This window comes from Lethenteron reissneri, chromosome 18, assembly GCF_015708825.2.
Source record: "Lethenteron reissneri isolate LAM-NWPU_2019-01 chromosome 18, ASM1570882v1, whole genome shotgun sequence".
Lineage (NCBI taxonomy): Eukaryota > Metazoa > Chordata > Hyperoartia > Petromyzontiformes > Petromyzontidae > Lethenteron > Lethenteron reissneri.
In genome coordinates this window covers 12,881,398-12,909,042 of record NC_083796.1, presented here as the reverse complement: position 1 = coordinate 12,909,042, position 27,645 = coordinate 12,881,398, and the positions used below count along the sequence as shown (strand labels likewise).

Below are 27,645 nucleotides of genomic sequence, written 5' to 3'. Positions count from 1 at the left end.
CCTCGGGGTCAGACGCGCTTCGGAGCAAAAATGTTTAAAAAAAACAGCCGTTGGTTGAAACCTGCACAGTAGTCGTGTCTCCACTTTGGCCACATTCAGAAAACATTAACCCACGAGCTAATACGATTCACACGAGGGGGAGGGATTTTTTTTAAATAAACAAATGACGTTTTTAGAAGGGGAGAAAGGTTAAGGGTACGATGAGATTTGCGCTTCATTCGAGACCGGAAAAATGGTTTGGCTGTGAAATTATAAACTTAGAACAAGTAAAACAAAGAAAGTAGGGACTTCATGGCAATATGAATACAATACTTCACACAGACAAAAATAAGCAGACAATGTCTCTTTCATATTATTGGTTCTTTCGGTAAAGTCACGTAGAAGGGAAATAATAAAATAATTAAAAATGAAACATTTTTAAATTCTCACGACGTTAAGACCACAACGCAAGCAGCAGTCCTCAGCTGTCTTTCCGACAGCTCTGTTCTTCACCTGAGGACGGCTGCTTGCGTTGCGGCCGAAACGTCGTGAGAATTGTATTATTTTTTTATTTCCCTTCTACGTGACTTTACCGAAAGGACCAAGAATATGAATCCCTGCAGTCACGAAAGCTTTAAATCGAAATGCCTCTTTCATCTACCCACACAACCCATCAGCCGCACAGCCTTCTGGCAATGGATAATTTCAGCAACATTCATTCAAGATAAGCAAACTGGAGGGGTTCAAGTGTCCCCATCAGCGGTCAGACTTGCTTGAAGCAATGGCACCGAACTGCCGATCTTACAGGCAAAGACATTACTTACGATACGCGTCCGAGTTCAACGCAAAATGCTACAATGCTAACTCGACGCTCGTGATCATTTTGAAATCGTATAGGAAAGGTAAGGCCACCAATTATGTGTGTACATCTATTGTATTCGTTTTAACGTCAAGCTGAATTTTCGGTGATTGAAACCATTCTCATAATATCTGGCTCGAATTGTAAATTCCATCATTCAATAAAATAAATCAGATTAACAATAATGGTATCTCATATATCCAGTACCTATACATACTCTATTGTTAAATTGCTTAACTGACAATCAAAAGGTCACCAAAGTCCAATCCCGGTTGTGGATTTACATCGCCTGTCACCCCCCCCCCTCTAGGGTTGATAACACGAGCAACTCCGAGAAGTGAACATCTGTCATCCTATAGGAAGACCCTCTCTAAGGGAACTTTGAATTTCCACAGCTGGTTGAGAGTCAACAATGAAGGAAATAAATGTCCCAAATGCTCATTGCAGATGAGTAATTTTCACATTTGACTTGAATATCAAAAACATGTTTTTCTGCAAAGGTATTTACCCCACCCTCCCCCACTTTCACAAACACTTAGGACAATTTACATTTTGTGAATTAACTATTGTATAAAAGCTAGTTGCTTTCATTCATAATGGGAGCACTGGTTATATTGAAGGTAATTTACTACTACAAATGTTTTAATGTGTAAAATTTATTTAACGAAAATAACAGAGCTGTAGCTGTGTGATTAAGGAGAGCTTTGCTTGAATGTGACATTACCGTTCAGAATGTAATTTTATGTAATACACCATGATGAACCGGAATAGTTTAAGGAATAATTTAAGTAATGTTTTGGAAATGTTATCAAGTTATCAGTGTTCGAAATCTGAAAAATGGTATTTGAGAGGCAGTGAAACCCAATTCTCTCTTTCCTCCCCTCTCATTTTAAAAACCAATTATGCAAAACTCTTGTAGTGAAAGCGATTAAAATAAACATACCTGACACCATAAATAATGCACATCAACTCTTCAGCTAAGGCAGGAAAGTTGTATTAAATATTAAGGGGGCTTTTTCAGGCTTATTATATGCATGGCAAATCACAAAACAGACAAATAACAAAAAATGTGTTATTAATAAAGTTGACTTGTAAAGTACAATTGAATAGTAATACAGCATTATACATTTGTACATTATTTATGGCAACAAACGGAAAGGTCTAATAATTGTGATAACACCCTGTAAATATCGCTGCCATTATATAATCGGAAAATAACGTTTGTGCCATTTTGTGGTGCTTAGCTAACGCCGTGTGACAAAAGACAAATGATTAAGGTGGAATAAAAAATAACGCTGTTTTGGCTAAACATGTACCTCTATGAATAAAACAAGCGGAGGATAAAATAACCTTGGCCTATGCTGATTAAAAACAATTCGCTTTGTTGCCTGTCCAAGGACGGGTGTATATTGCAGTAAAACTGAAATATTCAATAAAAAAATTGTTCAGCTCACGAGTATTGAGGGGGAGGGTTGCCCCGTGTGGAGTGACGTCACTCGCTAACGGTTATTGGGGAGGGGTGCGGCATGTGGAGTGCGCGACCTTCTTGTGCGGTATGAATATTAATAAAGGGGGGGCCTCTTCTGCAGTGACGTCACGCACGGATATAGCACTGTGCTGCCGCACTGCGCTGCGTAGATTTATTTTCTACCGTCACTTTCTGTAAAGAAAAGTCATATTTTAAGCGACTTTGCGTAATAATTTAATTCGGATCTACCTTCCTCTGCGTCCGTGTAAAAATCCACCCACTCATGAATATTATGAGGGGGGGGGGGGCCTCATGTGGAGTGACGTCACGCGGGGGGGGGGCCTCATGTGGAGTGACGTCACACGCAGGACGGACAGACATTTCTGGGTGATTATATTAAAAACAATGAGCAACAACTGCCACTGAAATGTCACTCAAGCATAAATGTCAGACCATATCATAGATTTTATGCAACTCTTTTGGTATAGCCGTTTCACAAACTTTTGAATGTCATTCATGTCATATTGCATTAAAACTCGCATGCTGATGGCACACAATTATAGCAACTTTCAACATAAAACACCAGCTACTCAATTGCAGCCGAGTCATCCCTGTGAGCGGCCCTGCCAAGGTGCAGAATCGAACGTTGTTTCCCACCCCTACTGGAGATCTGTGAAGAAGAGCTTGATAGCGCATCGGATTCCTCCAGCACGAATAAATATTCTGTTTCTGAATTGAAACTCGTGTGCTTCCGTAATGAATTGAACTCTGACCAGAGTAAAGTTTAGTTTTATGATTTTGTCATTCTTTCGTATGGCTGATGCAGGGCAACAACTATAATTTCACATTCAAGTGGTCAAGCCAGACAACCGCGGTCATGGTTCTATCGTGCACTCTTACACTTTCAACAAACTCCCATTTTTCTGCTTTCATACTCCTATTGCTTGGTCACGTCTTTCCCGATTATTTTCCCTAAGTTTAGGTAGTCGTGTATTCTATTTGTTTACATTTTCCTCATCAGAGTCGCAGACATATACTTGGAGGCAACACATATATTTAACTCCAACACGAAAGGGTAACTTTCCCTTAACAGAATAACAACCTATAGTGGTGACCACCAGGCTAACTACACTAGTTGCAACGTAACTGCTACTACGGACCGGGACCACAGCTCGGGTCCAGGTCCACGTGTTGGAGACTCGTTGATCGGAGAACGTAGATGAAAGGTTCTTCAGGATGAACAATAACACCGGTCCCTCTGGGGAACTAGCTTATATTCTCTGCGGCGTGGCCGGCTCCGCCCTTGGCCACGACCACCTGCCAGAATCCTCGGGAAGAATCTGGATGCTAACCACGTGACCAACCCGAGCCCCCACTTGGGCCCCTTTGTATACTAATGTTGAAGTGCAACTCGCATCCCCTGGGATAGCTTCTCCTGTGTGAATATTCTGCGTGGAAATATGAATCCATTACAATACAAATGTTTAAGTCATTATTTGCATTCCTCGTCTATTTCCAATACTTTCTATTTTTAAGGCGATCATCATCTCCGTGCCTATTCTAGCTACGAGCTTGCAGATTCTCTCACCTCGCTATAACACACCAAATAATCTTCTCATGTGCTCTTTTTACATACCTTTCAATAATCCACCCATTAGCACGGTTGGCTATGTATGGTGCACGAAAGGAGTTCAATATACACACATACGCGATGTTGTCGTGTGTTACCCCGATTTAGAAGTTTGTTAATTTCCTTGCCGATTTTTTAAATTCATATTTGTGTTCAGGGATGTTGGGATGGGAGCTGAAAAAGCAGGGATCGAACCGTTCTATTGCACTCGGCCACCGCACCTTGAGGCCACCCATCTGCTCGTAAATCATCCACTGGCGCAAACAAGCTAATTCGAGCAACATTCAGGCCGGCTACAACATATATTCTTTCATTATTTATTCACAGTTACTACTTTCTGTATATTGAACCCGAGGCTACGATTTTGATATATATGGAAAGGCGTGTATTTTTACAAGCATCGGTTCTATATTGGGAAAGCAACAGGACGCCTTGTGCGGCAAAGAAAAGAATATAAAATGCATTGCGACTCGGCCACTTCTGCATAACGTAGGGGTGGCGGAAAAGCAGAGGGGCTGTATTTTGATGCCGTGTTTGGCCCCTTGAGTGCAGTGAAGGGACAATGATAGGCATGGAATAAAAATGGAGAAGATTGCATTCACTCTCTTGGAACCAGATTCTCAATTCAAAATTTGCAAGCAGGGTTCAGTAAGTTGTATATTTTGAACTGCGAGCACGACTAAAAAATGGGTAGTTTTGATTTGTTTTCCCCCCCCCCCCAAATTGTACCAATATGCTACAAAGTTGAACTGCAGGGCATTATTGGTGTTTAGTTTTCAACCAAAATCATTCATCCTAACCATTACCATATTGTTCCAAACTTTATGCATACTCTGAAAATTACCTGCTTATATAGGTCTTCTAGAGTACCATGTTAACCTATGGCTATTGGAGCAAGTCCTGCTAACAAATACATATTCAGGTTGATATGACCAAGCTGATGCCAGTGCCACAGAGGACTCCCTTGTCTGTCTGGTGATCGACCGGATCACACCAGGTAATTGCTTTAGGCAGCCAACCTAGACAAAGACCTGCCAAAGGACCGGATACACATGGCCAGTAATGCACATGTGGTCGTCAACTGGATTTGGGTCATGAGGATTTTAGGGCAGTGTGAGTACTACTACCAGGCCATGGTCGGGGGACTGGATACAGAGAAAAGGGCACAGTGCAAATCACCGTATGTAGGACTGCTGTGGTGCAGCGATCACAGGCTCGCTCTCTAGTAACCTCTCATTACACAGCATGCTACTTGTGCTTCAAACAAATCCGCAAGGACGGTGGTAAGAGTTGTGTCTTACATGTACAGCAAGGAGAGTACCCGGGGCAATTACAAAAAAAGATTAAAGTAAAGATGGATTGAATAAGGCTGGCTAAGTGCCAAGTTTAAGTAGGCTCATATGCTTGGGCCAATAATATTAAAAGTACCATGAGCCATTACAATGTGTTTTTTTTTAAACAAGTACTTTTTATTTCTCAACAATGCTGCCAATTTAGCCAGTGAACCTGGCCAATTCTTCACTTACACAAATTGTTTCGGTGAAATAATTGTGATGGTTAAATGAAGGCAGGGTGATTGTTAAATTCAGTTAAATTGTCTTGTGTCATAGAGAATTAAGGGTCACTTACTTCTTTGTTTGTTAAAATTGAGGTATTATTCTGTTTAGGATATATATGCAGTCATTTTAGAGAAGACACCTTGACCATGAAGAACAGCAGCACAGTTAAAAAAAAAATCTTTGAACCTTCCATCATTATCCTAAAAAAAAAATCATACAACTGAATGTTTTAAATCTAAATTGCAGGTTTGCTTTATATGAATATTTAACAAACTGTGAATAGGTTAACCTGCTTTATACAATACACACATTTGTAATGCCACATATTTACGTGTTCAGAAAAAGCACAACATAAACAAGAAAAATGATGCATCTTACCTTTAAAAAAAAGAATGCAAAAATGTCACAATCTTTGCGTGATGACCACAATTAACTTTTTTTCCAAAAGACAAGCTGGGCTACGTGACAAGTGTGTGCGTGCTTCAAAGCCGAGGAATCACATGTAGGTAATGGTACATGCAGCACGTGACAATACCCACTCATTAAACTGGAGTTGAGAAACGCTGAAGGCATGCCGTCGTGAGAGCCCATTCCTCTGTCGCCCATGTGGTCATTGTATTGGGGGCTGTGGTTATATCCCTGTAAACAACAAGATCCCATCACACGTCCATCAGTACACATCAAAGCATCGCACTCGCAACAAATAAACTTGTTTTTTATCATTATTAGCTACGGGGTGCGCTCCAAATCCCAAAATATATTGCTAAACAGAAAACAAGATGGATTGTTAAATATAAAACAATGTCCAGGTATAGTTTACCACAGACTTTCACGACCGATATCATCTATAATACATGTGTTTTGGTTTAGAGCGCATACTTACGTGATCTAACCCATAAAAACACGTATTATGAATGTGCATGCATGTATAACGTTGGCTTTAACACCTTAAAAAAACACATGCAGTGCTTGAGACATTTATGCAAAGGTCTAGTTGTACAGTTGCAACTTCACAAAAACTGCAAAGCACAACAAACTCTACAGCCTATGGAAACAGCACCAACATGGTTATGGAAAGATTAAACAGACGTTGATAAAGACAAGAAACAAGCACATCATTGAATAGCTGACAGAGTTGGTTCGACAATGCAACTGCAGCGTAATGGGGATGTGGAGAATTGGAATGTGGCAAAGTCTAAGAAGAGAATCCTGATCTTAAAAGCCACCTCTAGCCTCAACAGCATGACAAATGATTTCGGCAGTAAATTGAATTGAAACAATAATCATTTAAAAATAAATCACAACAATTGCAGTGAAATGCAGAAAAAAGGAAATTGGGTCACACCCAGGGGCCACAATTAACTTTGCGTTCACCTGCTCAACAACCTAAATTGCATTTTGTGCAGTCCCAGGATCAGGTGTGGCCTTCTGAAAAAAATCTTGCGGCTTGAAAAATAATGTTTCAGTCTCAACCAAATACACACCGGACCATTGCAAAATCTGGTCTGGATCCATAGGCACTGACACATTCTGTTAACTGTGGCCTTTTAATCTCCACATTGCTTCGCGACACATGTTGCGTGCGTGTGCGTGTTCGGCACAGCGGGGAGTGCAACCCACTGGGCCTGCCAGTCATTCTACCCTGATGACCCATAATAAATGGGTCCGTGTTGTCACCTCCCATCTTAAAGTGCACCTAGCTTGGCACAAACACCATGGCGGTGGCATCACTGTTTAGCAGTGAATCAAGCCACTTGCGGTGTTTGTTGTGTGTCCGTGTGTGCAATGCATTTTGTGCCAAGTTGTATGCATAGTGGGCTGAACCTGTTTGTTTATCCCAAGTGGGTTATACTTGGCTGCACTGTCACAATCAGCCAATTGTACAAGGGACTGGTTTAATACACATGCATATGATTATTATTTTGAAATGGCAATACCACTTATTTGCACTTAAATCAATGACATTGTTTGTATGTAAATGCTGCTCTATTCACCGTGACAGTTTGAAAATTATAATCTAGCAAATTTTGCGCGTGCTTCTTATATGTAGCATATGTCTAAATGTAAGGTTTCCATACATTTGTTTTGCATCATGTGCCACCTTGAAATCAGACGGACGAGCAACGCTTGGTACGATGGTAATTAACATAACTGCACAGGTGTCTAAAATCGTTTACGTTGGAATATCAGGCCAAAAAAGGTCATACTACCCCTTGTCTGCAGAGACGTCCTTCTGCTCCGCTCCCCCATTTCGCTATACCGATAAACTAAAAGAAAGTAGCTCACCAGGATAGTAAACCAGTCGATAAGAAGACAGATGGGACACAACACAGCAAGCCGCGAGCATGGCTAAATGCACACGCAATGGACCAATAACAATTCTGCTTCATCATCACTAAACAAATGATCCTGAGCTTATTAGCATTATATACCTTAAATGAATTAACACATAAATCACTACTTTGCAAATATGGGCTTTGAGGCATTATATCCACAACAAACGATTGTGTGGTCAATGAAATACACATTGATTGGCCTCATCTATACTTATTAAGCTTATGTAAAAATAAATCCTCATACATATGAAGCTCAGCCATAAAATCGAATTTTCTGTGATGTGTTGCAACTTTTACAAATAATTTGTAAACAATCCTTACCATGCACAATAATAGGAATAATTATAACGTTTTTATTTTTAATAGCTATACAAATATAAATTAAATCAGCTGTCAGGCATATTTAACTAGGATTTATTTAAATGCCACTTACAAGACATCACATTTTATGTAGCTTGAAGGCTTACATTACTGCACTTATTTCCAAAACTACATCTAAAAACATGGCTGCAATTACTTTTATAAGATATGGAAACATATGGTTATAAAATTGAGTACATGCCCCACACCATGATAATGAACAGATGTTCATTTAAATTAAAGCAGTAACACAGATATTCAGTCTTACACACTCATCTTATTCAAAACGGCTTGTAAGCGAAAACTTCAACGGCACTGTAATTTAACTCAAAATAAATGTCCTTCAATCGACAAGTTAAACATTCCGTAAAATATCCACTTCCCAGAATGGATAATTGCATGGTAAACGTGAGGATTGCTTAAGATGTATATATGCTTATACATAAAGATAATAATAACAGCGTACATGCAAACAAATAATATCACAGCACGTAGATATTGCCAGACAACACAACATAATGCTGTAAATAAGTGTACCTCAGGAAATTATTACAGGCGGATCAGGATTAAAATCATGAAATAAGGAGAAAAACAGCAGGCTGGAATGCTTTTGGAAAACTGAATTTGATAACGAACATCTGCATTCTGTGCCTGAATAAATATTTACAATCAGAGTTTATTCCTACAACATTCGGATAAGAAAAACGGATAGACAGCTGAAAAGTATATCACGAAGCGTGGAGATATGGATGCGTGGAATTACACCAAAGACAGGAAGAGGTACACAGACGAAGATGAGAGTAGACATGCAAATGAGAGACTTGACATTGACTGTTAAGGAATATCGGTGGGTTCGGGAAGGACAAATCGCTAGAAGGGATGGTCGAGACTAACGACAGTGTGGCAGCCAAAGAAAGTGACACATCTACAGAGGGCGATAAGATATTAAAAGTCACGGCCATGTTTAAGTTCATGAACTGTACAAACTCTGAATTTTATTTCAACTTTAAGACCGTTTCTAGTATTGACTGACATTATAAATCCACAATTACAGGTTTTCATGGTACCCCTAAGCACTCTCATGTTGATAAATTTATATCTTAATCTATTTTCCCCATTTGTATTCTTTGTATGTGGCTTTTAACTACCTCAAAAAACATGCTTGTGCAACCACTAAAAAGGACTGTTGATTCATCACTGTAGACGATAACGGGCAAATTGATGTAAGTAAAAAAAAATAGGAATGTCAAACTTTGCTTTATGGCTGTTGACATAGCCGGTGTATAAGTCCTTGTATGGAGCAATCAAGCCAATAGAGGTGCCCAAGTGTTTGCGTGCCACACGTATGCTGTTGACCCAAGCAGGGAAAGCCTTATCCTCATGTTTGACGTGTACTTGCCCCGCTTTTCATGCAGCGACAAAGGTAGCGTGTGCGCTTGGCTGGGTCCAAAGTTCCCCTCTTGGCAACTCATCGCTTTGCGTGCCCTTTAGTGGCATATCTCAAAGTGTGCCCCGAGATGCTTGCTGCTTTGGGCCCACATGCATGCATGCATATGGTTTGCGCAAGTTCTTTTTGTTAGATCACTGCGAAAGGTAAAGCCCACCGTGTGATTGTATCGATGATGTTAAATCGACCTTAAATTTGTAAGATTTTTTTATGCACCATCGACAGCACGACACATTTGTATGGCGAAATGTTATTGTGCCGTACGTGCACATTCTCATTAACGTAAACGGTAGCACTGGCGAGACTAATATGGCTGTAGCTCATGCTGGCCTCAACTACCAACCACTTGGTACTCTGTACTAACCACAATAGTGTTCACTAAACAGCACTTTCTCCAACAATCTTCAGACTAAATGTACAATCATGTTAATATCAGCCGTGGTATATCCTCTGCTGGATGAAAGCTATGTCATTGCCTATCTCTGACAGTCTTAGTGCCTTAATCCATATTAACTGTAGGCTGCTGCACAAGACGTTTACTAGAAACTCAAAAGTTGCTCAGCTAAATTATTCATATTATATCGAAGCACGAGAGTTGACCACTGATACTAAAAGCACCAGTTGGCTTTCTATTTTTAAGTAGAAGTGTGGAAAGCTATTTCTTTTTATATTAAAGACATATGGAATGTGCCCATTTCCTGAAGAGCTGTCTTTAAAAAACGTTCCTGCCTAAAATATTAGAATCAGAATATGTATTTATACTGCAGAAATCTAATGAGCTATATAAAGCCCTTTTTCACAGATGTCCAAATATACAAAACCAGGCCCATTATCCTTCACACAAAGCATACGAATTTTTTTCTGAAGGTGCAAAAAAATAATGGGTGTTATTTCATAAAAGCATAGTTAAAAGTGCATGGTCTGCTCGGCTCAACACGAGATAGACATTTCATTACTCTGAAGAGTGCATTTAAATTAATCCCAAAGTTCAAGTGCGCAACTGTGTTGAATTTGCCATGACGTCACAAAGGTAGGTGAAGCTGCTACGTGAAGCCGGCAAATGAGGCAGGGAACGTGCCACGTGGAATCGGGCAACACCATGCCTTTGTCAAAACGTTCGCACATGCTCGGTTACTGCAATCGTCCCTGCTACGCAGCTGTTAAGTAAAGGCAAGCTTTGAACACGTAGGCTTTAACGACCTATATTATCCATGAAGGTTTTTTGGGTTGCATCGTGTAAAAATATAAATGTCATTAAACCCGCCACCACCCAACACAGCCAGTTAGTAAGGTTTGTCAGAAACAAAACATGCCAATTTGTTCCTAGTCCAGCACACCAGTGTGTTGGAGAATAAACTCACAACATTTACAATTAGAGTATGACGTTTCGCGGGTGATTACAACCACCATCAGGCAATAGTCAGAATTATTATAAGGCAACATTGCAACCTAAGAATTTACGCAGACCCATGATGGAAAATCCCTCGACCCGCTCTTTTCCATTCCACTGACACAAAGTGACAGCCTCACGTGGGACATGGCAATGCAAGACACAAACATCGTGGTGGCACACCATATGATATACAGGAGCCAGGATTTGGGAGCTAAAGTGTACATTTCTTACTCTTTGGTTTGTTCGATCTGCTTAAATTCTGTTCATACATTTGTGGTGATATTTTTTAAGAGTATATGCATTACTTTTAGATTTCACGTTCCTTAACTGTTCTGGATGCTTACTTCACATCAATTCATCATATCTGTTCATTCTTGAACGAATGCTAATGATACACAAAATCTAGTAATACCTTTCTTTTTGAAGACCAGAAATAAAACAGGTGTAAATGGTGCAAATAAAACAAACCATAGTACCTATTTTTTAAATCACCATCAAAGGATTTGTTCATAAAGAAGCATCTGTTGTTTGGTTAATGTGCACAATATAACAACACTCATCCCAAAGTTACGAGTCAAATGTGTTGGGGTGTGCTGTAACCACTGACCCTGGCAGAGTCGTAGGAAGGGCTTGTCTGGCTGCCTGCAGCCCACGACCCTGGAGCTGTTCTCTCATCCATACCTGCAAAATACAACCGCAAGAGAAGACAATACATTAGATTCACGAGAATAATATTTCCCTTCGACTGTCAAGAGTGTATGTAGTTGGCATCATCTCAACCACACAAGATGTAGATGTATAGAAATAACATTAACCACTTTATAGTTGGAATTATAAAAAAAATTATGCATTTTTATTCAACAATGTCTTCAAAAAAGTTCATAAAACTATCCACAGATTAATTTTTCCAATTGTCCATTCCTGTTTTCATTTCCAAATGTATCAACAGTTATTTTTATAGTCACGTAATAAGTTGATTCCGGGAATGCACGAGAACGTGAAAATATTGAATCAAATTCAAGAACGTCCATAGAAGATGATGATTAAGATACCTTGAATGACTATTGAACTAACTATTTTACTACAACCACTAGATGGTGCTCCTTTACGCTGCAAAGAGACAAAAGCAACAGGTCTAAAACTACTAACTTTACAACCTCAGAATATGGGCAGGCTAAATAAGGTGTTATCAAATGTCCTAACTTTTAGTGATAAAGGTTGCTGGTATTTAAAAAATACTTGGGAGTTTTTGCGATCAAAGACAGGATTCGCATTGTCTGAATACACAACTATTTCTGTCTCCTCAGATAAACAATATTTAACCTAGGATTGTAAAGTGTGATAATCATTTCTGCCATTTGTCAATCCACTGCTGTTTGAAGGCTTCCCCACACCCTGTCACTCATAAGAGTCAGTGTGGGTTTGAAAGAGGAAGCCTAGTAGCAGCAGTTAAGCTATCACTCAACTTATGTTAGCCAGCCATGGCCAGGAATATAACTTTGGTCACTGGATTCATAAGGAAGTTGCTATCCATTGCAACACCACTCCCTTCCTTTGAAGGCATTGAACACTGAAATAATGATTGAGTACACTAAAATAACTGCACGAGAGAATTGTAACGGAAAATATTTGTGCAATTGAAAACTAATTCGGGTGGTTAAATTTAAAAGGCAGGCAGAATTTGTATTTGTGGAACTTCTTCGAGTAAACATATTTTTTCATAACCAGTAGTTATGGAAATGGTTGTAATACTTGACAAATCAAAGAATAGTTAACTTGGCGAAGCCACAATTACGTTATACAAGTATACTCATTGAAAAACACTAATGATTTACATTATTTTAGCAGTGTCAATGTTCTTAAATAAATGTTGACGTCTCCTACTTTTGCCTTTGTAATGAAAGCATTTAATTGGGAAGGCAAATGTTTAAATGCAGTTAAAATTATGCACCTTCCATGCAGCGTATGTGCTTATATGCACTTGCATAACTAACATTTCTGACATGTGCTGAATATATTTGAAACAGTCAAAATGATGACTTAAAGCTTTCGTGACTTAGAGGAATTCGAAACGTCGTAGTTTTTTGTTATTTTCCTTGAACCTATCTACGCGACTTTAGCGAAAGGCCCAAAGTCGTCGAAATTATGTTAATATTGGTTTACACTTCGATGCGCTGACGACACCATGGCATTGAAATCAATGGAGGAAAATAATTATACTATCATTTCAAGAAAGCTTGACTGCTGATGAGATGCTGTATGTCTAAACCTGTCCAGTTTGCTTGTACTGAATCAATTATGCTAAAATTATGCACTCTCTAACAAGAACACTGCGCCGACGGGCTGTGTAAGATACTTGTAAAAATTATTTTGTGGTAGGGCATGTATATAAAAGACAAATTGTCTGCTTGTCTGTTTTGACATGCATTCTCCATAACAGCTCTGATGATTTCGTGTTATGTAATATGTAATACAGTAATGCAAACAGTTTAGGATGATCGTGAACTTGTCAGTATTTCAAGGTCATCAAATTCTAACCTTTATTGTTTTTTCAATGACACGTCACGCATGATAGCTGTCTGGTAAAGGATGTACGACACTTGTCTGCTTTCTGGGTTGTTGTTTTTTTTAAGAGTTTAATCAAATACAGAAAGGAGCTTAGATATATCGACTCTTGCAAAAATATGGAAAATTGCCCATAGTAAATTATGTAAAATGTGTTTAATTTAGTTGATGGCTGTCAAGGACTTGAGAACACACTGACCACAATAATCTAGTCATCTGAATAGATTATAAACATTTTAATTATTTTATCAGGTTAGGCCCACTGAGCTATATAGCTCGTTTTCATAAGCGACCTGACCACAAATGATAGCTCAAGAAAGCGGCTTATCACGTGGAAATTTAAAGCAGCTAAATACTCTAAACGCATGCTGATTCTAAACGTGGAGGGAAAAACTAGAGGACGTAAAGAAAAATCCACGTGACCACGGGGAGACATGCAGGCATCAGAATCGGGATCGAATCCACGACATCCTGCACATCACGCAAGATAGTTAACATCTCGCCACTGTGGCAGCCACAATAACATCTACAGGATCAGTATGCAAACAGCTCATTTAGAAATACAATCATCGCTACAAATCCAGTTCCCTGCAGTTTCTCGTAAGTGGTTGCTATATCCTCCATGGTGGATGCAGTTGGTTCAGCAGCTTAGCTAGGCTTGACAGCTCAGGGCACCTATGGCTTCATATGTATTATCCCGGTTCTCTTGATAGTGTACTCTATATCTTCTTCTTGGTTCTTTCGGTAAAGTCACGCAGAAGGGAGATAATAAAATAATAAAAATAAAACATAATAAAATAATACAAGTCTCACGACGTTTCGGCCACAACGTGTACTCTATAGTTTTGTTTTTCACCATATGTTGTTATTTAAATATCAATAAGATAAACTTGTTAAAAAAGATATTGCCAATATCAGACAGCCAGAATGACAATTTGGCCAATTTCAAGTGGCAAAGATCACAATTTAAATCCACTGGCACCATCTTGGCAAGAATTCAGACAATAAAAGTCTCTGCTCCATTCATCCTGGCCAGGCATTGGAATTGGCAAGGACCATGCCCTTTACCAATCTAGGAAGACCAATGCTATGATAATTACTTTTAAATGATGATTCTGGAAATATCAGCGGGCATAGGGGTATAAGGGTCAATAGTAGCATTAGGATTTATACCACCCACCCATTATCAACAAGAATGGCCGTTAAAACATATTTAAATTAGGTTTTGTACCTGGGAAAAAACTTGCTTTGAGTCAATGTCATCATCCACAAGATTATTTTTATTCCTTATACTCTTGTCTGAACATCCATGAAGCCCTGCACCCCTTTAAGAGTCTATATATGGCAAATCCCACAAACAAATATATCCTTGGCCATTTATACAAGTGTATTAGTGTGCCTGGTAAAAAAACAATGGCAGTGGACAAAATTCTAAATGGACGGGTTAGTATCCTACCTAGGACACCTTTTATCCCTGCAGGTGTGTTTCTCACACAGGATTCAACTCTGCAAGGATTACCATCACCGTACCACCACACCTGGGCTGTTGATAACGTATGGTAACTAGAGATGTAAAATGACAACCGATTTCAAATAGCCGATAATAAATCAACAGCAGCAAAAGGTGTTGTGCAAAATCAGTCAACTGAAAACCACTCGTGACTGTCATAGCAGAGGGGGGGGGGTGCTCGGTGGGTGGGGTGACCGTTCAATGAGTCACGCGCGCATGGCGGTAAAGAGTGGAGAGAGCCTCCCCAGCAAATCCATAGCGGCTTCTCCTGCAGCCTGAGCTGTGTGTGCGCCCTCCCAGTGGCCAAAACAAGCCTTGCTCGCTCGTCCGGTGGTCCAAGCTGCTGCTGCTGCAGCGTACGCGGCAGGCTTCACAAAAACAATAGATGAAGTACAACAAAGGCTGAGGCAGCAGGCTTGATGTTTGTTTTGCAGGACGTGTTTATACACTCACAGCACAGTTTGAGATGGCCAAAGCAATCATCCCTCCAAGCTGATGGTACAGACTCGGTTCCCACCCCAATGGGTTCTGTTTGGCCTTCCTTCCCCAGTCGGCCTCCATAGCACATACACCCCCCCCCCACCTGCCAGCTAAAGCATATTTTAAGCATTTAAAGGAGGAAAAAAAACCTTCATCTAAGCACACCGTTTCCATGGAAACCTACATGATCTCAGATCTCCTACTAAAGGCCAACGACTTCATTTTTGGGGGGAGAAAAAGCAATTCTCAGGCAGCCAATATAACTCCTGGTCATAAACATTATTTGTAACCCCTAAAACCTAGCCACCATCAAAGAATATTCAAAGCTCAACATCTGCAATTTATAAGCCACCAATGACGTAGGGTTTCCCATCTGCCCCCATATCACCCCACTCTTGGATCCACTGTCAAATCTCAACATCTCACAACCCGACCAGAAGAGAAAGATCAACAAAGGAACCCACTGCTGTGGTATTAACTGCAATAGAAAGATAATAATGATGCATTTATATCAGCACCGAGTTATCAAGATACTTGCCACAGAGCCAGTATTCCCAGATTCGATGGTTCAGCTCCTCCCAACAACTGATCATTTCTACAGCGAGTTGTCTAAGCATGCCATCTGCTGCAAAGTAGATGTTTATAAATTTCGATTTAAAGCTTTCGAGACTGCAGGGATTCATCTTCTTGGTTCTTTCGGTAAAGTCACGTAGAAGGGAAGTAATAAAATAATAAAAATAAAACATAATAAAAATAATTCTCACGACGTTTCGGCCACAACGCAAGCAGCCGTCCTCAGGTGAAGACCAGGTCTGTCAGATGCTGTCTCCCCAACAGACCTGGTCAGCTGCTTGCGTTGTGGCCGAAACGTCGTGAGAATAGTTTTATTATGTTTTATTTGTATTATTTTATTACTTCCCTTCGACGTGACTTTACCGAAAGAACCAAGAAGATAGATGTTTATAGTCGAATCATGATTCACTAATGTAGGCGATTTTCTGATTCCATGCTGTCAATATAAAGCGCTGCGTGTTTGTGTATATAGTGCCAACAATTGAGAGTGGGGAACGGAGGTGATGCATCTGTCAGTCAACCTAGTGAACCCCCACAACGCCTGGGTCGGTCCCGTGACCCCCTGGCAAGTGAATATTCGACAATGCAAATGGGCCTTAGTGTACCTAGCCTGACACAAGCGCTGTGATGTCACTGTCATTTAGTGGCGAAAGGCGATTGTTGTATGTCAAGTGTATTTAATGAACCACTTAACTAAAGAAAAACGGTATAGCAATAGAAACCCCGTGGTAAACCTAATTGGCCATGGTTAAAAATACAAGAATTAAGTGGCCAGTTTAGAGGTGTAATTCTCTTTTGCTAATCTCTGGAAATAGAAAAGTAAATATTAAAGGGGGGGGGGGGTATATGATACTTGTATTAAGATATTTAGGGTATAGCTTGCATTTATATAACATCACGAGAATGTTTAATTCACAGCAGTAATGGGATCAGCTCAGCAACACAAATTTAGTTCAAAAAGCAAATGAATAAGTAGCCGTGGTTGCTGACCCTTGATTTGTTCAGCATTGAGGACCAAACAAGCATTGGAAGTCGCAGGGGAAATGAAGTCATTTTCTGACGCAACAGGGATGTGGCATTTGCATCGTCTCCGCATGCAGACATTCACACTTGGATATCACTTCACTGGACACAAACCAACGGGCAGACACAAAATAGTGAATGGAAGACAACTGCATCGATTCTATTTCTCTTCGTTACATGTTACTGATGTGCCGATTGTATACATTTAAGCTTGTGACCACATTCTGGTTCAGTGGTGCTTTCCTTTTTATTTCACGTCTCCGCTTTGCCAACGTGTTGTGCTGATTGTATCAACATGTTTTAAGACTGACAGAGGTGTCGATACATGACGGTAAATCTTTATCTCTGTTTTATAATTGGAATGGAAAAAATGGCAATCATGATGATACATTTTAAGTCGTAACAGTTTGACATTACACTCCTTCTATAAGCTTCACTTTTCACTATTGTTATTGTGCAAAAATGCATTTCGTTCAATTTGTAACAAGGCTAATCTTACTTTCATTCCAGGGCATTATGATACAAAGGAGCTAGAACAGTCTCTAGCTGGATTTCAGACAGAAGCCTTTTGAGGAAGGTCTGTCTGTACATTTGAATGCTCTGAAAATACAATGACGACATTGGTCATCATCATTGTCATGCCTGAATGCATCAACTTTCCTACACTTGCGCCACATCTGAGTCACGTCCTGAATTGGGTAACATAGCCCACCCAGCCTGGGATGCAGAAGCCAAGTAAAACATGCGCACGCTGACACTAATGCACAATCTGCCTTTTGTTGGACATTTCAACCCCGACTCAATTTCCTCACTTAACATTTGTAAATAAGACCATTGTTATTCGTAAGATGTTAAATTAATTCAAGGTTCTGGACATGGGTCACAGCGGGAACCTTTTCCGTTTAGTATATATGTGTGTTAACCCTGAAGCTAGATTTGTTTTTCAAATGTGTTAAACATGTTTAAAATATTTGTGAATGCATCTGACTAATAATAACATACTGCTATGAAATCAAATTACAAAGAATAATACCTCTAAATTATGAATATCGAATAATCCTTAGTATCCATAGAAAACTAGTGCGGCAATACTTTTCCAGGAGTGTACTGCTTGCAGTATTTAGGGAATTCTTGTGTATGCGATACCACAACTTTATCTGGATACAACTGACAACATGAGAAGCAGATATATCAAGAAGTCACCTGTATTGTGCAGGTGGATGTGTCCCACATGTGATGATCTCTGCGCTTTTCACTGGGTGATCTCTGCTCTGGGTTACAGCCATTTGCCACCACTTTAATTGGCGTTAAACTAAGTAAGCACAAAAGGCCAACTATGTATTGACCAAACTATTTAGTGCATACTTTAAAGAATGCTATGCTGTGAACTGCCACAGGCAAGTGTACAAGTCTTTTTTGCAACACCAAAAAAACCCAGCAAGCACAAGACAATACATTTTCTGTAGAATTAACCCAGTAGTGCATATTGCACCACACCAGAGATTACATTGACCTCTCATGTGCCAAGATACCAAGTGACAGTGTTCCTATAAAAGATTCCTTCGTGTATCAAAACTGTGCACATGTGCTATGCTGGCACTTACATGATTCACCGCTATATTAAACACCTTATGATCTAAGCTACTCGTTCCAGTTGTAACCCCTTGCCGACAATAGCGGCACAGCATGGGAGCAGGCAGTGCGCAAGGGCCTGTGGAGCAGTTCTGATTTTAGCGCTGCAATATTTTGACTCCGTGGGGAAGCTAAATTTTAAGATGACCCTGTAAAGGCTGTTTTTACAGCCGAGGCTGCTTGCTGCGCTTGCTGCGCTTGCTGCGCTTGCTGCGCTTGCTGCGCTTGCTGCGCTTGCTGCGCTTGCTGCGCTTGCTGCGCTTGCTGCGCTTGCTGCGCTTGCTGCGCTTGCTGCGCTTGCTGCGCTTGCTGCGCTTGCTGCGCTTGCTGCGCTTGCTCCTTCAACGCCGGCCAACGGGCACGTCAGCACGAGCGGCCCATGACAGCACACATCAAAGTGGACAAGGCCATTAAAAAGCAAGAGTTTCATGGCACCTTTACGGCGGGAAGTTGCGCCGACATTGCCCCCCCCCTGCCTCGTGTTGCGCGTAATTCTCACTGCCAATTGTCAGCACGTGTACACATGTGCACGCTGTGCCCTGAACTCGGCAAGCAACAGATCAACCGAATTATTGACGATTTGCCAAATCCTCGTTTTCTTATGGAAAAAAAAAACCATACTATGCATGGAATAAAACAAACAAACATATAATAACCAATCATTCATAACTTCATCTCTGAGAGAGGAAAAAATATTGCTTATTTTATTCTCAGTGTCTTTCTAAAGTATTAACACAATAATCTCATCTATTCCACGTCAAGGTCAACAGGTCACCATTGCCGATGCCATTGATGCCACCGCACCTCACCATAACTTACTTCTGCGAGATCTGTAGTTGTTAAGTTGACATTCAACTTCAAGGTCCACTTTTAAGAGTTTCCCCACCATCTGGCGAGCTATTTCCCTTGGTCATCACTCCCCAGTTGCCCACGACAATGCCCGTCTCAGTAACCTGCCATCCAATAAGCACAGTTGGCTACGTACGGTGTGAAAAAAGTTCAACATATACCCTACATCCTATTGATGCGTTTCACCCATTGCAACCTTTTTTTCGAGAGCATCTGCACATTCTTACGGTGATATTCTATTCTTAAGTTGTGGATCGCAATTACTGGCATGCTCCACAAGTACTTCAAAGGCTCAAAGCTTCTTTTCTACTTTCTGACCCATACACTACTAACACAAACATTACGCCTGTCTTAAACACCGATTTTTTTTTTCCTATTGCAAACATTTGCCCCAGGATGTAGCATATACAGTAAAGAGCAAGTCACGTGCACTAATTGACCCGCACGTTCCATGTGAAGCCTAAACGCCAGAGTTCTACGGCAACAAAGCACGATTATCCCCCTCCACGTAAATACGGATTTGCAAATCTGATTCCACGCTTCCACGTCCAAGTGCATCAGTTTAAAACTTAATTCCAAAAACGCAATTTCAGAAAGTTACAATTATTGTTACACCATGTACAATGCTCACTGAAGCGGAATGATGAAGGCTTTCAGGCAAAATATTTCCATGCAGCCTTTCTTATTGCAACAATATCATTGCATGCATTTCGCAATGCATACAAATGGACAAAATTACCAGATTAATAACACTAAAGCTTATGCTCGGCTGTGACATCAGTTTCCAGAAAGAAAACTTGACACTGTACTGACATATGCTTTTTAAACGCAACCTACGACGATAACACTGCTGTGGAAAGCCATGTTCAAAAGAAAATACCAAGGCACGCTGAAAACAAAATCAACGAAACATGAGTAGCAAGTGCCAATTTGTTTACGAAAAAAATATTTCTACAATTTATCAAATATATGCAAAAACAATGTGCTTCAATGTTCAAATTAAAGTTTATTCCCGCTAAATGCTGTGATCACGCTGTGGGTGAACTATATTTAAATTTATTTATTTTCAATCAATTTGGCAACACCCCAAAAAATCGGGGGGAGGGGGGGGGGAAGGGGAAAAAAGGCTGCCGGTTCTTACACCTTTTCCTTCTCAACCACTGAAAAAATGTCACACTTTTGAAACAACAGCTGGGGAAGTGAAGATACTTCATCAACACAGTGCTGCTATCCCGCAGGTGAGGTGTTCCCTTCATCACGTTTCCCCGCCAGCAGCCTGCATGCTAACCAACACACGCATTTCCTCCGCCAGTGTGCCGACATGTCAATGGACATTGCCCGTGCTTCCTGCAACAGCTGCCAATTCATTGGACCAACGCACATATCCTGGCCATTGCCGAGTCCATTATTTTCCACTTAAGAGGCTCTGAAAAAAAAGCACCCATGGGGAAGCCTGTTTGGTCGATTAATGCCTATTAGAAAATATAGGCATATCACAAAATATCCACATTAAAACGTACAACCTGACCTCGCGGCATATACAGTATAGTACAAGAGGACTGCGCACATGCGGAGATGACAATCTCAGCAGCGTCAAACCGCGCATACCCAAAACATCACTCGCCCCTCCGTGCTCCGGAAAATAGCCCTCATTAATCAAACCGTGTATAGCCGAAAAATGCGTTCTATTAAGCTGCGTACAGCGAGGTTTTCCTTTTTTTATTTACTACCAGACCCTGAAAATTATGCCACTTCAGGCCGTAAGTGACACAAATCAATAGTTTCTGCTGGTTGGTATCACACAATGTGTCATCACCGCCAGGAATCGTAGTAATATGCCGTCATTCCATCTCGATCCAGCAACACTGCTGGGCTGAGCATTTCCACTGAATCCTGCAAATCGCATGGACCGTTAAAACTAATTTTAGAAAAACTGTTCTGCAATGTCATGCAAAGTCCTGTATGACCAGCCTCTTTGTAAACGGTCAGTATGTCACCTTCTCACAAGTAATTTTGGTCAGGATTCCAATACAACTGGCAGCAAATCGAATCAACAAAAAACACACAATTAATGGTCTTAGTTAAGTCACAGCTTCAATTTGGCTACATTGTGGAAGAAGAAAAATTACCCGGTTTTTTTACTCCAAGCCTTCACGAGTATTTTATTCACACGTCAAGACTACAGCTGTCATCGCAAAACTTTTCAGATCATAATCACTTTCCCAGGTAGCTGTACACTGAAAATACAACCACGGTTTCCATCTCTCATGTTTCATTTGCATCTGAAGAAGAACCAAATTGCAGAAATGTATCCTTTACTTTCATGGACTTTCCTGGGAGAGCATTTCGCTTTTCATATTAATTTTCTTGTGCTGAGCAATATCCTCCTTAGATAAACTGTCCTTACTAAATATCTTCACTGTCAAAAAATTATTTAATTTGGTAAAAGGCAGGAACCTATTCCTATCCTGTGGTGGATGGCATAAAACAAATGGTCAACAGGCCTTTTGCGCATGTCAAACACTGAAGAAACATCCATATACATCATACTTGTATTGATGCAAATAACAGCCCAAGTTGGTAACAATTCAAACACATGTTCAATTGGAATACACATACACACACAAGCAATTCACCAATCCAACAAACTACACGGACATGATGAATTTAGAAAGAGAAACAAAAGTTAGAAATTAAAATTTTCATTGTACAGCATTTTTACTCAGTCAGGAATGGATACAGAAAACGCTAGGTTCTCACAAAGATCCCCAGTATAGCCTTAACAGACTGTTGGGGAAAGTGCCGTTAGTGAGCAACTAAGAAGGCTGGCACGGCACACGAAGGGAGTGTATGGCCAACAACCATACCTGGCCCCCTTTGTCTCCTTAGAGGCAATGTTTACACACAGCACTGGGTATTCACTTGGTGTTGGCCGTCAGCGGGAATCCAACTCGGGTCATCGGGTTCGTAGCGCAGCGCGCCAACCGCTACACTATTGCTCCCCACGAGGTTCTCACCACACACACACACACCCAGCCCCGTACACACTTATCTTCTCCGCAGCACCACCAATCCTTACCAGCCAGACCCCTGCTGCACTCCACCCCACTGCTTGCATTTTGCAACCGCACCACAACACTATTTTAGTCACAGCACATGCATCTAAGTGTCCTGCGCCAGTTCACGCAGCGCAAAGATTATTTTCAATTTGGAATTTCAGCTACACTTTCGGAATTATAATCAAGCCGTGGAAATGGTTGTCCCAAAAAATTATTTTATCCATAGCCAATGCCGAGTAACCGTCAATTTCAGGTTCCCCCTTTTATTTTAATACCTACGTGATGTAGATATGTGTCAGGGTGTATATTTTTGCGAGCTGAAATATTGTGCAAACAAGATATAGTTTATTTTACAAGTCGGTGTGCACGAATACAAGACCACATAGGCAAGTGCACACATACCTGTGTACGTACACACACACAGGTGGGTTTTTGAACTTAAATAATTGAAACATGTTTGGCATAGCCAAGTTACAACAGTAACAGCATGGACATTTGCTCCATTTTACGCATCCTTGACCAGGAACCGAGAGCCAAGTTGACATTTCTTTTTCAAATACATTTTTAAGAAAGCTGCCACCAAGACAACTCTTGGATTGAAACAGTGACGTTTCTTTCATGAGGTACAACTAATTTAGCACAATTCAGAGAAAAAAACAAAACCAAGGGTGAAATGACTACATGGTGATTAACATTACTGGGGGTTTATTGAAATAGTATTTGCATTTTATAATTCCAATGGCGCTATCAGCATCACATTAGGAGACAAAAATCCACTCAGAAATCTCAAAGAGCAGTGTACCATTTGTTAAGAGAATGGCTTCACAAACTATATAATATTACAGTTTTCATGTTGATGAAGTGTACATTGGCCCATTTCAAATATTCAGTTTGATGAGAGGATGATACATTTTGTCAATGACTCTATTGTCAATGCACTATTTGACAACAGATTTTTTACTTATTTTGGTCACAACTATTTATCAACTCTTTGTGCAATTGTCCATTTATTGACTCTCTGATGAACAGTGGAATATTAAATGTGTATTCTTTGATAACGATAGAGTTTGCAATAAACAAGCTGTTTTGTTATATCAACTTGTAATAATTAAAATAATCATGAACATTATTTTATTATGTGATATTTTTATTATTTTATTATTTCCCTTCTACGTGACTTTACCGAAAGAACCAAGATGAATCATGAACATGCTATAATATTGTAAGCTAATATTCTAAACACTACTGTACAAAGAAAATAATTTTCCTTTACTGGTTATTGCCTGCACGTTGAGTTGGTTTCAGGTTCAAAAATATCCAGTATCACTTTCCCAAGAGACAGCTCAGCATGTACTTGCACCTTCGAGTCTGCACCAACACTACAGCCATTCCACGCTTTTCATGTCCAGAAAGACGAGTTTGCAGGAGGAAAATGCATACGTCACACCCTCTACCCACAGAGCAGCAGGGAACCCATATCCCACAAAAAGCGAAAATTGGACAGGGGTTTTGCCTTTATTCCCTTCTGAATGGGAGGAAAGAAAAAGCCTCATGTGTCTATGCACATTTTGTGTGTGTGCTTTCCCTTTCTTCTTCCTTAAAAAATATGATTTCAGTCGACAATGGTTAGCATTTAAAAAAAAACTGTTGTTCCTGGGGATCTGTGCACAAAAATGGGATGGATTTTCAGAACGACCATGACAATATATAGGTTACGGGCTATATCAGGGTGTCTTTTTAGTCTTCTGTCAAATTACTAAATATTCTCTAACTGATAGACCACAAAAAACATCAGGCATAATTACTTCACAAGCAATAGACAAATAATAAAAGGTATTTTCACGAGCTGGAATCGAACTCGGGTCGCCGAGTTCGAAGCGCCGCGTGCTAACTGTTACCCCGTCGCTCCCCACACCCACCCATTACAATGCAACCACGGGGACCCCTTCCCCCACATGGCCAAACACGCAGGCAGAGCACAGGACAGCTGGTAAACAAACAGCTGCAGGCCACCGTGCGACCAGTGCCACCACGGGGCGCATATCTATTGGTTCCCGCTCGATAAGCAAACATTTTGCTCGTTTTGTGAACAAATGGGTCTAAATTCAAATTGCTCGTTAGCTTGCTGTTCTCATTTGAGGTGAACCAATTTACACTTCTTGCTGATGGGCCTACTCACCAGGGTCAAATCACCCACGGCTCATTCAATCCACTTGCTGGCCGTCTACCCCCGCAAGATGCCCAGCCAGTAAGAGCGCACCCGATTCTCCTCCACCCACGTTAACAGGCGGTACCGATTCCTGCATCAGCAACTTAAACCATGGTGACTCCTGCTTCTTCACCATTCCGACCATCGTAATGTTTTCACAGCAGCATGAAAGAACATCTGTTCCTGTTGCTAGGCCCATTCTGCTCCCGGTACAGAGATGTGTTCGTTTGTATAGTCAGTGTCAGCGACCAACTGGCATGAATAAAATTCAACCAATGTAACATTTTTCTGTTAAACTGTTTCAACTATATTACCTAACGAAGCTAAGACAAATTGTATTTTTTAAGTAGGTGTTACAAGTCATTCATTTTATCCTTAAAATCTGATAAGCAAAATTAACATTTAACATAGCAAAGCACTCAATACGTTTGAAACACTGGCTAAAGCCGATACATCACACTGAATGCGATTTTATCTCAGAAGCCCAAAAAAAGAATTACTCTGTCATATCTGAAGTTTTAATGGCTTACAGTTTTGCAAAGCAACAGTAAAACATTGTTATATTGATGGATTAAGCAGGACACTTTAGTGATGCCGAAACAGTTGCCCAAAATAACCTTGCAGTCTCAGGCATTGGCTGATTCAACCTCTTATGATGATGATGAAAAACAGCGCTTTAAAGCTGTGTGCAATATCTATTCCACTTCGCTCAAATGAAAGCCCAGTGCTTCTTAAAATGTAGAAAATATTCTGAATCGTCTTCCGTGAACTTTATGCACGACAATTTATTACAGACCATCTTGTCAAAGATGAACAATTATTTTAATATATGAGGCCAATTTCATCCGTAGATCCCAATGCGCCTAAAAAGATCCTCCAAACTTAGTACTTAAAAAAATTCGCCTAAAAATGTTTTGCTAAATGTTGCATGCACAAATCCCGGTTGGATGCCAGCTCAACCCAATATTCATCCATGGCCATAAAAAAATACTACTAAAATGGCAATGTGGAATGTGTACACACATCACAGTGGCCCAGGGCAACCAGTGGCGTACATCGAGGACCCACTGCTTGCTTGAGAAGATGGGAGGGGGCCCAATTTGACTTACGAGTCATTGCCTACCATTGGTCCAACTGGACAATGATCCTTTAATGCACTTGACAATACAGGGTCTTTAATATTCACTTTGCAGAGGGAAATGTTTTTATTGTGCCCTACAATGTCACTGAGTGGTAGCGAAAAAGTTCCATACACAGTCTTAAAACCTTTTGGAATCCAAACAAGCATGCCAATATATTGAACAATAATTTAATGCCCAATTGACGTGGACTCTCAATGTTTATATTTTTAGTTTTCCTTCCTCAAGTACTGTAGTTGTGAAACTATAATGCTGCATGTCAGATAAGAGAAGCAACTTTGCATAAGCGAATACATCTACTTCTCCAAACAAGTCAGCCATTATGCGGTCCACTTTGGTACCACTACGTATTGTAATTACATCTTTAGCGACTACAGAGGGAACACTGGAAGCCCAAGGATCATTATGCAATTCTGCATGAATTTGCAGCCAGTTAAACGGTATTTGATGTGTTATGAAACGTCAAAGTATAAGACGTCAGAGCATGCATAGGTGATGAATTTGTTAATTTGGTATTTTTGTGGCTGTGCATATTCATAAAATCCTGCCACAAAATTTTGAGCATCGACACACTGTGGGGTAATCTTTGTTTTACGACGGAACGTATTCCTTCTTCAATACATAGAGCTTCACATTTTATGAATCAGTTGTTTTATAAAGGCTTATTCATATATTGCAAAACATTTTAACACGGTGGTATCTGCCAAACTAAAAGCATGATCAACACATTTTAATTGACAATGTACAACCTGTTACTAAGCAATCTCCAAAACTCAAGTCATTGCCCACAGTTGCCAATGGAATTGGTGATACGAAACCAAATTGTATTAGCGCAATTTGAATGTACTTGATCCAAAATGCAATTGGCTACATTCTGTTGTTACAGACCTTTAAATACGTTTCATGAAATTTCTGCAATTAGTTACACATTGCTGTGTATTTCTGCATAACCCGTGAAATAGAACATGCAAAAAGATCGTGAAAAACAAAGATGCAAACACATGGCATGAAGCGGTCTGTTTCAGAGAGATTAACAACACCGCAGAAGTGAAACATCGAACGGCTGCCTTACCATTGCCTTCAAAACCTCAATGTCGTGATGAGTAAATACTATCCAATCCCCAGAACGGGGAAACGAGTTTCATTGAGTGGCATAATGGCCACGCCAGGGGGAGTAAAATAAAGGAACCTCAAAATACAAAGAACCCCTTTTTTGCTGGCTAACTAAAAAGATGGAAAAACAGAAGTTGCTACAGGATGAGCAAAGTTTGACAGGAGAGAGACTGGAAAATTTCAACCCATATTTGGTGTAATCAGCAACGCCTTGAAACCACAAACAGAATCACCAGCACAACTACGGATCATGTGGCATGCACTGCCAGCTACAGTTAAACATTCAGTGTACTTTCAATGTGCTGGGCATGGGAGTCGTTGTTTGTAACTTCAAACTGGTCTCGCAAAATGTGGGATTTGATCAATGTTTTCATTACCACTGGGCTGTGACCCAAGACATTGGAAGTTTTCCCACACCAAAGTCCGACAAAGTGAGAATTGCAATGGGGGACAGCAGTTATG

The 27,645-nt window shown here is 40.3% G+C and overlaps 1 protein-coding gene across 1 annotated transcript in view; it reads right to left on the bottom strand.

Annotated features, from left to right (window-relative positions):
- LOC133343880 (transcription factor 12-like) overlaps positions 1-27,645 on the bottom strand; it is a 175,356-nt gene that overhangs the window by 125,324 nt on the left and 22,387 nt on the right. The window contains 2 exon segments of the mRNA XM_061553846.1: positions 6,035-6,134; positions 11,639-11,712. Coding sequence (XP_061409830.1) covers positions 6,035-6,134; positions 11,639-11,712 — 174 coding nt within the window.